General features: G+C 40.2%; 1 protein-coding gene across 1 annotated transcript; it reads right to left on the bottom strand.

Annotated features, from left to right (window-relative positions):
* Nucleotides 1–1,917: 1,917 nt before the first annotated feature.
* On the bottom strand, nucleotides 1,918–11,776 carry fam161a (FAM161 centrosomal protein A). The gene is made up of 7 exons (XM_046837800.1): nucleotides 10,791–11,776; nucleotides 7,625–7,890; nucleotides 6,218–7,438; nucleotides 5,786–5,953; nucleotides 5,372–5,471; nucleotides 3,394–3,545; nucleotides 1,918–2,429 (listed from the first exon to the last, which is right to left on the bottom strand). Exons 1-7 carry the CDS (start codon nucleotides 10,911–10,913, stop codon nucleotides 2,027–2,029), a joined length of 2,433 nt encoding a protein of 810 aa, XP_046693756.1. The 5' UTR covers nucleotides 10,914–11,776; the 3' UTR covers nucleotides 1,918–2,026.
* Nucleotides 11,777–12,705: the final 929 nt, after the last annotated feature.

Below are 12,705 nucleotides of genomic sequence, written 5' to 3'. Positions count from 1 at the left end.
CTATGAAAGACAGCAGATTTATTATATCAAGATCTAAATATCTACACCGAAACCATACAATTACAGTTTTTCTCAGTTGCTTTGGAGCATTTCTCAGATCAGAAATAAAGTTCTTAAAACTACTTTTGGTAAGTCTCCACATCATGTAGTCACTTGTGCAAATCATAAAAGCAATTTCGTGTTGCTTTGAATGTCGTGGCTAATTGAGACAATAACAAACTAATTCAGTATCAAGGTAAAGACTTCAATCAAAAATAATAGTCTCAATGCAGAATCCAGGGTTGTGATGTCAAAGGATCAGGATTTATTCTGTCAGAAACAAAGTCAGACTGTTTTATGGAAGTGTCCAATGTCACAGCCAAAACACAGCCTTTTTATACTCTTTCTCACAACTTCATTTGTCAACTGTTACTTCATCTGCCACCATTATCTTCAAAATTTTTGGTGCTTTACATTTTAATAACATAATGGTGGCAAGTCCCTTTATCTTCTTTCGGCTGCCCCTGTTAGAGGTCACCACAGCAGCTCATCCGTCACCATACTACTCTGTCCTCCACATCTGCCTCTTTCAAACCAACTACCTGCATGTCATCCCTCACCACATCTATAAACATCCTCCATGGTCTTCCTCTTTTTCTCCTCCCTGGTGGCTACATCCTCAGCATTCTCCTACTGATATACGCCATGTCCCTCCTCTGCACATGTCCAAACCATCTCAACCAGGCTTCTTTCACATTGTCTCCAACATTCGCTTTCCCTCTAATAAACTCGTTTCTAATCCTGTCCATCCTCGTCACTTCCAACAAAAACATCTCAAGACCTTCTATCTTTGTTTTTTTTTTTTTAATCATCAAAAGTAACAGGTTAGAAAAAGATTCAGCATGGTCCAGGTCAGCCAAACATACCTGTTCATGACCTTGAAATATGATGTCATTGCACCTGCACTGATGGAGACTAATGCTCAAAACTAGTACCTTCACACATTACATCACTTTCTTTGGTTATACTGACTGCTTAATATAATAAAACAAATATATAATACAAATTGAAATAAATGGCAATAAAATATTAATAAAATATGAAAAAGTACCATATGAACAAATTGTGAATGCTTTGATTCATTCGTTTACTTGATTGTGTCTGCTGTTTTCTATCTTATCATTAGTCATGTTGTTCAAAATATAATATACTGCTTCTCACCTATATAACTTAACTATTATCAGCATCAGTTTATTGTGTAAGTCATTGAATGCAAAATGGTTAAACCAGTTATCATCTGTCAAACTTATATTTCTATTAAACTTTTTTTGCAAATGTGTGTTGAGTTGAGGAATTGTGCGGATGAATTTTCAATGTCACTAATAAAGAAGAGTGAACAGCATCAGATAAACCAATGATCAACTAGTTCTCTAAAACAAATCAAAAAGTGAATCTTGTGAACCATCAATTGAAACAAAACACAGAATTACAATTTCTAAAAATGGATGAACAACCAAGAAACGAACGTACACTAATACAGTACAGTAAAAGTGTGAATCCTGATCGGTCTCTCACAATCAACATACAGCACATGCAGAAATGTATGCTGTTATAATTTATCGATGCCTTTTAGAAGAAATTCAGCCTCGTGCATTTTCAATCATCGGAATCCAAACTGCAGTTTACATCGGGAAATACTGAAACTGTGCGCCTTCATACTGACAAGACAACTAAACAATTTTAAGAACAAAAACAAAAGGACTTGTTATTCTGATGATAATGAGATGTCCAGAGACACATATAGTTACTTTTGAGAGATTTTGAGAAAAGTACAGACTTTTGCAAGTAACTCAATATGTTGTTTGTACAAATTGTTTTGAGAAATGGTTTGCAAATATTAAGAATGATTTGAGAAAATGCACCAAAGCAACTGAGAAAAACTGTAAAGCATGGACCAATTTATTCTCAGTCCTTATAATAAATACTGTACACAACAACAAAAATCCCAGCCATTTCCACAACAAGAGTCACAAATAAAATAGCATTTTCAGTCCGAATCATTGTTCTTTTTGTCTCCACTTTCACATTCATCCGTTTCTTCACCACCCTCAGACTCCTGACTTCCAGATACACTTTTCCCATCTTCTTTTCTTTGTCCATCATCGCTCGTGACACTTGTGTTGCTATGTCTACCATGGCTGCAGTCATCCCCATCCTGATAATCATCAAAATCCAGATCGTGCTCATAGGAACGAATGGCTTCTCGGTCCTTATTGGGGTCCCATTCTTCATCTAGTTTTTCTCCCTCATCTTCCTGCTTTCTCTCATTCTTCCTGACCATCAGTACATCCTCGACGTCATGTTTATAATCTTCGTAATCGGCAGGATAGTCAGCGTCTGAATAATCCTCAGAATCGGCATTCTCCACATCACCAGCTGTTTTGTCCTTCCTGGAAACAAAAAACAAACCAACAAACTCAAAAAAACCTAACAAACAACAAAAAAAGAACAACCTTTGAATAATTAACTCCCAAAAAGTTCTCAACACATCTTATATATTTATCCCATTTAAAAATATTCTCTCAGGTCTTGAGTAAAAAAAAAAAAAGTTTTACCTCACATACACCGATGCAATAATCGTACTAGCTACATAGTCTAGCTAAAAGGTAGCCATGACCAAATTAGCTTTGATTGTTGCGATAGATTTAGACAAATTTGGATGCAGTGAAAAACAATTCCTGAGAAAATAATCCAAACTCTGATCCTGGAATCCAACTCCTATTAAACTGTGACAAACTCAAGCTAGTATCCGAGCAGTTGTCTAGCATTCTTGCTAATTCATTTGGTTAATGGTGTTAATAGTATGAGGAAGATATGAGGGGTGTTTTCCAATTGCAGAAACAGGGTTCCAAGTGATTTTTTGGGTTTTTCATAAAGTAAATGTATAAAAAAACATTCCACTTAACTCTGTTAACAAGAAAGTACTTTACTTATCTATGTTGACACACTATCACCTTCAAAACAGTCCGATGCCACAGCGCTCCCAGTGTTTTGGAATACTCTACTAGAGAGCTCGGTAACAAAATGTGCACATGGTCAGGATAGCAGACGTAGTAACGCACCTGGCCAGAATTGTACCAGTTGCTCAGCTTCTGATATAAACTGGACAATGTCTTTTGGCACACTGACTTATACAAGCCAAGTGCTCCCTGTGACTGAGTGCAGCACTGTGCTGCCATCTGCTGGCATGTTACAAAACTAGTCACGACATGTTTTGATACCACCTTGTAAAGTATACAATTCATCAGATTTGCATTATAGTAGCAACCTTTGTAGTTTATAGTAAAGATTTTTTGTTATTTGTATAATATATAATTGTGTGTGGAGTGAATACCACAGAGTGTACATGCCCACCTGTGTGTGTGAGGCGACTGAATGTCTGAACCGCCAGAGAAAGTGCAGCCGTGGTTACTTGCGAGAGCGTTCCTTTTAATGAAGGCCTGGTCGAGACCAAACGCACGCAGAGCTTCACTATAGCGCTTCTCCGCTGCCCTCTTAGCGTTCATCTGTATGAAAAAAATTGAATATGGTGACATGCCAATCAGATAATCAACTCCAAACACCAGCAAAAGGTTTCCTGAGCCTTCAAAATAGTCTCTTAGTTTGGTTCACTAGGCTACACAATCATGGGGAAGACTGCTGATCTGACAGTTGTCCAGAAGACATTGACTCCCTTCACAAGGAGGGTAAGCCACAAACATTCATTGCCAAAGAAGCTGCTGTTCACAGAGTGCTGTATCCAAGCATGTTAACAAAAGGTCGAGTGGAAGAAAAAAGTGTGGAAGAAAAAGATGCACAACCAACCAAGAGTCCATAAAAATCCATTCAAGAATTTGGATGAACTTCACAAGGAATGGACTGAGGCTGGGGTCAAGCTATCAAGAGCCACCACACACAGTTGTCTCAAGGAATTCGGCTACAGTTGTCGTATTCCTCTTGTTAATCCACTCCTGAACCACAACTGAACCGAACTGGTGCCCAGTGGTCCAAAGTCCTCTTTTTTAAAGGAGAGCAAGTTTAGTATTTCATTTGGAAACCACGGTCCTAGAATCTGGCAAAAGGGTGGAGAAGCTCATAACCCAAGTGGCTTGAAGTCCAGTGTAAGGTTTGCACATTCAGTGGTGGTTTGGGGTGCAATGTCATCTTCTAGTGTTGGTCCACTGTGTTTTTTTAAAAACTAGCTACTGCACCCATTTACCTAGGAATTTTAGAGCACTTCATGCTTTCCTCTGCTGACCAGCTTTTTAAAGATGCCGATTTCATTTTCCAGCAGGATTTGGCACCTGCCCACACTGCCAAAAGCACCAAAGGTTGGTTAAATGACCATGGTGTTGGTGTGGTGACTGGCCAGCAAACTCACCAGACCTGAACCCCATAGCGAATCTATGTGGTATTGTAAAGAGGAAAATGAGAAACAAAAAGACCAAAAAAATGCAGATGAGCTGAAGGCCACTGTAAAAGAAACCTGGGCTTCCATACCACCTCAGCAGTGCCACAGACTGATCACCTCCATGCCACGCCGAAATGAGGCAGTAATTGAAGCAAAAGGACCCTCTACCAAGTATTGAGTACATATACAGTAAATTAACATACTTTCCACGAAGGCCAACAATTCACTAAAAATGTGTTTTTGATTGGGCTTATGAAGTATTCTCATTTGATGAGATTGGTGTGGTTTTGTTAAATGTGAGCCAAAATCATCAAAATTAAAACAACCAAAGAATCAAACGACTTCAGTCTGTGAGCACTGAATTTATTTAATATACAAGTTTCACAATTTAAGTTGAATTACTGAAATAAAAGGAATTTTCCACGATATTCTAATTTATTGAGATGTACCTGTAGATAGATAGATGTAGAGTGTTGTGGAATCTCTTTATTAAGAGTCTCAGGGTTTTATTAAACATCAGTCCTCAGAGCAGCTGCTCAGCATGGCTATGATTCATCTATTTATACACAGATCTCATTAGGCAAACAAAAAAACCTTAATTTCCCCACCGCCACCATTATCTAAGGTCACCATCCTGTACTTTGGTTTCATGCGTTTTAATGGTGACGCAGCCTCAACAACATTCCATTACCATACATTATAACAGGCAGGTGTAACTCCAAAACAAATATATTAAATATATTACATCTTTAATTATTAACTATACATGACTACTTATGGATTATTAATGAATAGATTAGATAGATAGATTAGATAGATAGATAGATAGATAGATAGATAGATAGATAGATAGATAGATAGATAGATAGATCGATCAGCAGATTGAGACAGACAGAGAGATAGATGAAGAGAGACAGACAGGCAGACAGACAGACAGCACACCTGTGTAACTTGTTCTAGTAGAAGAGGTCTGCTTTTCACTCTCCCTTGTATTTCTCTCAGTTCCTCTTGATACTCCCTGCGCCTCTGCAGGTCCTGTTTTCTGTGCCAGGGTGCACACACACACACACACACACACACACACACACACACACACACACACACACACACACACACACACACACGTGTAGAATTTGGGAAGAAATGTAACAAAGCCTTTTTACCACACGCTTTATTTTGGCACAGTACAAATAAGTTACTGTACATCTCCAGTATGAGAACTTGTCGAACACCCATTTCCATTAAAGAAAAAAAAAAAAAAAAAAAAAAAAAAAAGAAAAATCACACACCAGTCACAATCACAGAGCTAATTCATTATCCAACGCAAGTTCAGCGAAATTTAAAACCACTGAATACCTGAACTCTTTGAGTTTGGATTCACAGATCTGTGCCAGGGCCACGTGTGGGTCGTAAGCCTGAGCACGCTTGGCTATCAGCTTCTGCAGCTTCTTCTCCTTCTGCCTCTGTCGCTCCTTCCATTTCTCCTCGTCCTGCTCTGCCTTCTTCCTCTGTTCGAGAACCTTCCTGCTCAGAAAGGAGAAGATCTGCTTTTAAGACTGGTGCTAGAGGGATGGCTCAGGAGGACAAATGATGGGTAAGCCAAGAACTGGGGTTCGTGTGAGAGTCTTGGTTTGTTTGGGATCTTATTCTTGATCAGCTAACACTGGATTGAGAATCTACAGGAAGCACACACCATCATGGAAAGTTAAGGAGTAGTCAAGCGAACAATGGGTTGGAAGGCCCATAGTTGGTAGGTGGGCTACCAAATACAGGGCTGGATGCAGTTACCTAACAGCTTCTTGACGTTTCTTGGCTGCGTCAGTAATTTTAGGAGGTAGGTATTCACAGCTCCCAGAGGCTGACGAACACACAGAGGATGAAGCAGGTGAAAGTGATACAAACAGGCACATAGATGCGCTTTGGCTCCTCCTTTCCGCCTCAGCCTTGGCTGCGAGTCGCTCTTTACAAGGGCTGTTGTTAGCTGTGCGTAGCTTGAACGGTTTGCAAGTTGTCAGAGGTCGGAATTCCCTCTTGCTTTCAAGTTGCTTCTGGAAGCTCCTATAGTGGGCGTCAAAGTCTGGGACCCGGGAGCAGAATCTGTTCTTGTGGTTGGTGATGGTCGACGATTTTTGGTCGACAGATAGCTCTTCTTTCCGCGCATGGCGTTCATTCAAACGTTTGGCCAGCATGCTGGGCGGCTCGGTGGCACTCAGGAGCATGTCTGTTGCCCGCATTTCTTTCTTGATCTCCCTGTAGAGCTTTTCTTCTTTTTCCCGCTCCTGCGACGCTGCCTCTTTTACAGCACGGGGAACAGGTTTGGCTCGAAATTGGCGCCTCTTGTGCTTCTCTTGCTCTTTAGTGGAGAGGAGCATATTGAGCTCCTTCTGCTGTTTCTTGATTTGCTCCCTCTCCAGAAAGCTGAAGGGCTTCTGGGCAGCAAGAAGGCGCTGCTGTACTGCAGTCCGAAACTCCCGGCGACGTTCTTCATCTCGTTCCTGCAGTTCCTCGTATAGCAGCAGTCGGACATGAGAGGGCATCGGGGCAGCTCGGAACTTGCGCTGACACTCGGTCAGCTCCTCCAGTTCTCGTCGCAGCTTCTCATTCTCATGCTCGATTTCGGCACGAGACCTGACCGCCTTGCATTTGGATTCTCGGAGGGTCATTCGGAAGGGCTTGGGGACGGTCACCTGCGGACGCCAACCTTTCCCTTTGTTTGACCTTTGGATTTTTGATTCCACCATGGCTTGATGGTCCCCTGGATGGTTCTCTGGCGACACGGAGGATGCTTGTTGCCTACTTGAGGACTTTTTGTATATACAGAAGCCTCGCCACATGTTTCTAATGCGTTCTTTTGGAGAACCGAGGGAACCTTTTGAAACGTTTGGGTTGATATGGTCACCATGGACATTGTCATCATCATCCACATAGGTGGTGCTTTGGAGCTCGTGGGCTGAAAGAGCCTTCTTCAGGTTTTCTTCAGTCGTACTGTTTTGCCGATTATGCTGCAGCCTGCACATGGAAAAACACAAATTTACTTTGCTGCTAGTGAAAACCAAAAAAACTGCCCAGGGTGAAGGTTAAACAACTCCCCCCCCGATACCCTTGCAATTACTGAAGGTATGAAGATGATCCATTGTTTACTAGGTATTCAACCCCATCAACTAGTGCGGAAAAGGAAAGAAAACTGGAACTCACAGACAGACTCGGTCATGGCCGTTTATCGGTTTGGCACTCTTCAGATTAAGGCTCTTAATGTGCATGAGCTTGAGATCAGCCATGGTGCAAAGGTGAGCTCTCCTCAGCTGGTCCAGCTTGCGGTAGTACTCCTTATTCGAAAGGTTAAGCTCTTGCAGGTCAATGTGTCCACCCAATTTACAGCCATCTGCTACAGACAGAGGGCAGCAGACTTCATCCTGAAGTCCTTCATTGGTATCTGGGTCGAATTCAGAATCAGACTCCATCTGGAAGAATGGGTGAGATGTTTAAGTGACTTTGTGACGCATTATATTATTTAATTAATCATATTAACATTTAATTAAAGTGATTGAATAACGTTGGACAATTTTTCATTACATCTACACACAGTATCGCAAATGCACTATACCACCAAACGCTTGTGGACACCTTCCCATAAGACATTTATTTTCTCCTTTTTAACATCAATCATTTCACATTTACTGTCTATTTGCTCATTTAATAACCTCCACTTTTCTGGGAAGATGTTACACTCATTTTCATGGAAATTTGTGTGGGATTTCATTTAGCCACAAGGATGTTAGTAAAGTCAGGTAGGTGAGGTGAGGAGGCCTGGGGTGCGGTCAGCGTTCACATGCATCCCATTTGGATTGGAGCTCTATAGCAGGAGATCCAAATCTTCCAACCCATGTAAAGCTTAATGGAGCTGGCATTGTGCACAGGAGCATTGTCATGATGGAACAGGTTTACATCATCTTATTCAAGTGAAGGGAAAATTTCATGCTACAACATCTAAAGACGTCCTGTACAATTGTGTGCCTCAAGGTTTGTGGTAACAGGTTGAGGAAGAACCACATTTGGCTGGAAAATTCAGGTGTCTGATACCGTCAGGACCAGCAAGGTCTTCTCTGGTGGTTTAATTTCCATCAGAATCACTGACTTACGTTTTAATATAATTTTGTTCATGAATATGTGTTAAATTATTCCAATAGTCTCTACATTTCAGAGTTTCTCTCTGGTGTGCTGCTTTTTTTATTTAGAGTTTCTATACAGTTAGACTTTAGCAGTCACGTCACGTGTTGCCAGGGTCAAAGGAATCTGCTGCGAGCCTTCAGAATCAGTAACGCGGGCGCTTGCAGGGTAAAGTACACGTTGCTTTTAATAACCTAAGCATTTTTACATCGTATGATTGTAGGGTCAGGAAGTGCACTAGTCGGAGCTTGCGAACCGCATCTATAGCAAACTGCACAAGCTCGAATATATTCTTGTGGATTTAATCGTTTTTCTTTATTCCACAGTGACTGACAGAGGATAAGAAACTGATTTGGTCACAGACATTTTTACAAGACGGGCTTGAACTGTAATGCACAGAAAAAATGCATGGCCATTTTATAAGGACACCTCATAAATATAATATTGATATTTCTGCTAGAGATGATCTGGCTGTGGCTGCAGTGGAAGGAGAATGTGTTGAACTGGGTAAATTTAGTTTTTTTGCATTATGTTTTACTGTATGAGATTCCTGTTATGCAGAGCTCTGTTATATAGCGTTACTCTATAACACAGATGCTTTCTATTGCCATGGTGTTATTATATATATTCATAATAGGGGTGTAATACAGTGAGATACCGGTCTGGTGCACATGTACCGAATGCAATCCTTTTAAAATCCTTATTTAACAGTTAAAATTCCCTCATGAATGTATTAAGTGGACCGCAAGTTTGTTTAGTCTCCAGAAAGCACAGAAAAAAATACATAAATTTGAGCGCAGTGTCACTGTTGCTACTCGATCTGTAAAGGAAACACGATTTGTACTTCGCATGCGTAAAATTGCCCCCATTTCCTGTCATCACCAACGTTTTTATGAGTCTAGTGATATGGATCCTTTCGCATTTTATGTCCAGCATCAAGTAAACCGGCAGGTCGATATATCGTAGGAGTGAATAAATAAAAGATGGAAGGAATGAAGACATTTTTTAAAGTATGCTGAAATAAGTAGGACATGTCTTTAAAATTTTAAATGTAAACACACACACACACACACACACACACACACACACACACACACACACACACACACACACACACCTCTGTATTACCCAAATAAGGGGTCTAACAAATTATTTAATTTTTTATTTCCATTCATTTTATCACTTTAATTTGTGCCAATTTAATCGCTTACTCAATTTAATCCATAAGCAAGTGTATTGCATTAATTTGATTTATTCAATTTTATATTTATATATTTAATTTTTATAAATAAAATATTATTTGATATTCAACCAAGCAGGCATTTAATTTAAAATTGTTTAAAAATGTAAACTGTTGATGTTCACATATAAATAAGAATAAACTTTGGTGATCAAAAAAAAAAAGAAGAAAAAAAACCAAAAACAAACAAACACACAAACAGTTTTACGTTCTGCGTTTCTTCACCGTACAGAAATTAAACTGTGACTTAAAAACTAAGGTACATACCGACCCCAAATTTAGTGTACAGTGAATTCAGAGAATTTCAGTCCCACCCAAGTTTTTTTTCTAAAAGTTCCAGTTTATCTATTGTTCATAACTGACCAGCACAAATCCATCAATTCATTAACAACTGAGTATAACCACAATTGCTAAGTTGAACAGTCCTCTTTAAGTAGATCCCATCACATCAATGACCCAATCAGCAGTCTCTGGTCAGAGAGGATGGAGTGTGTGTGTGTGTGTGTGTGTGTGTGTGTGTGTGAGAGAGTCATGCAGCTGTCGACTCTGTATTGTTACAGTCTCTACTAAACGCTCACACTTCCGACTCCCACGCACCGCGTCCACGTTGCCTAGTAACGAACGCGCGCGTGGATCACATGATTTACCCGGAAAAACCACATTCTGATTTCTGATTGGTTGACATTATTTCCCTTCTGTACACCTGCGCCTCGTCCCTTCATACAGCACGCATAAAGCGGGAGAAATACCAGGCGCGGACTACATCAAATGCGTTATAGGGGTGTAGCGGTACACAAAATTCACAGTTCGATATGGACCTCGGGGATTTTATTTTATTCTTTTTGTATTTTTTTTTTTTTTATTAATGTTCTGGTTCTAAATGTAAATGTTATATTATATAAAGAATGTCATGGCAGAAGCCCAAACCGGAAGTGCCTCACCTGATCAACTCACCTGTTCGTTGTTCGGAGCCGCACGCGCCCTCTCGTACAAAGCCAGCGGTACTTTGGTGAGCGGATCCACCGGTGTTTTCAGGCAGGACATCACGAACACGTTGGCTCGATGAGGGCTGTCCATTTATTATTTATTAAAACAAACAAACACTCGAAACCCCACCAAGACTCCAGCGCCGGTTTTCTTCCAAGCAGCCCCAAACTTCCGCTCGGGTCTCCGGTGAACAGATCAACCAAAACCCTCCCAATCCCAATCCCGCTCCCTTATTGCAGTGCACTTTACCCCGCGAGGGACACCGCACTCAGTGCCCTATCTAGTGCACTCCTGTAAGGGCAATTTCACTGCGTTTGGGATCGAGCCGACACTAATTGGCTCAAACCCGTTAATAAGATTATCTTTCTCCCATAAAGGCGAATTATCTGCTCTTTTTTCAACATTATAAATTGTAGGAACAAATTTATTCTGCGCTTGTTTGTCTAAATTTGCTCAAGATTTGGAAATAAACACTTTAAAATGGCAAACGCACTACATTGTATTTGATAAACCATGATGTTAACCACGTGTTGAATTAATAAAAAGGTCCAATACTACTAAATATTTTTATTTTTATTTCCTTACGAACATTACTGCAGAAAAAAAAAACCCAACCCATTTAATGCGATTATCTCAGACCAAAATTTACCTCCAGGACTCCCTTTGTTCTCTTCGCTGAGAGATTAACTGTGTGTTTGGGATCATTGTCCTGCTGCCAAATAAATTTGAGGCCAATCAGATGCCTCCTTGATGGTATCTCATGACGGATAAATAATCTGCCTGTATTTCTCAGCATTGATGACACCATTAATTCAACTTCATTTCAACCCCAAATTTGCAGGAAACCTCCACTATGCTTCACTGTTGCCTGCTGATGCTGATTATTGTGTCACTGTCCAGCACTTCAGCAAACATTTACATCCAAATAGATTCGATTTTGACCCATCAGTGCAGAACATCTGCCGCCATTTTCCTGCTCCACATTTCCTCTGTTTCTGTACATAGACTTTCCATGTTAGACGTTTTTTTTTTTTTTTTTGCCTGCAATTCTTTCATGAGGACCACATCTAGACAGAAGTGATCTTCATGGAAGAATTGCAGGCAAAAAGCCAAACATCCAACTAGTGGGACTCCAGTTCTTTGCTGATGGCACTGCTGGACATTATCTGCGTCTACGCTTCTCAACATCGCCCAATTTTTTGTGCTTCCTCAATATAGCTTGATCAGCATATCTAGAAACCACAGCCTATTTTGAGATCTTTGCCTTGGAGAGACCTTGCTGATGCAGTAGAACTCCCTTGATTCTTGTTTCTGTGTCTTCCACAACTTTTTCACCAGCAGATTTTGGGGGTTCCTCACCCGGTTTGAAACTCCTACACAGCTTTTACATTTTCACTTAATGTCCGTACTTTAACATACATGTGAAATTAATTATCATGAGCACCTGCTTAGATAAATTGGTTCATCATTCACCTGAAACTGATCCTACAAAAACCCTGACTGTGCGAGTCGATAAAGTGTGCAGAAGGAAGAATTGAAAGCAGGTCAAATTTGGATTTCTCTTCTGTGCATTTACTTTCCATTTTGATAAAAAAAAAAAAAAAGAACCCGCAATGAAAGCGTGCTCGCTACAATGTTTCCCTACAACTGCTTAAAATTCTCACATAGTATTGTGTGTATTGAATATACACCAGTGGTTCATAAAGTGTGGTTTACCGCCCCCTGGCGGAAGATTCTATAATTTTTTTTATATTATATAAATAAAAATTCATTAATATCCATTCATGATTCTACTCAAAGCAACCACAAACAATTAGACCAAGTAAATTAAAAGTTCATCAGCTAGGATACCCAACATTTTTTAGGGTGATTGAGAACAAAT

The sequence above is a fragment of the Silurus meridionalis genome, chromosome 24, assembly GCF_014805685.1.
Source record: "Silurus meridionalis isolate SWU-2019-XX chromosome 24, ASM1480568v1, whole genome shotgun sequence".
In the NCBI taxonomy this organism is placed as follows: Eukaryota; Metazoa; Chordata; class Actinopteri; order Siluriformes; family Siluridae; genus Silurus; species Silurus meridionalis.
Note: the sequence above shows the minus strand (reverse complement) of the source record. Positions and strands in the feature narration are given on the sequence as shown.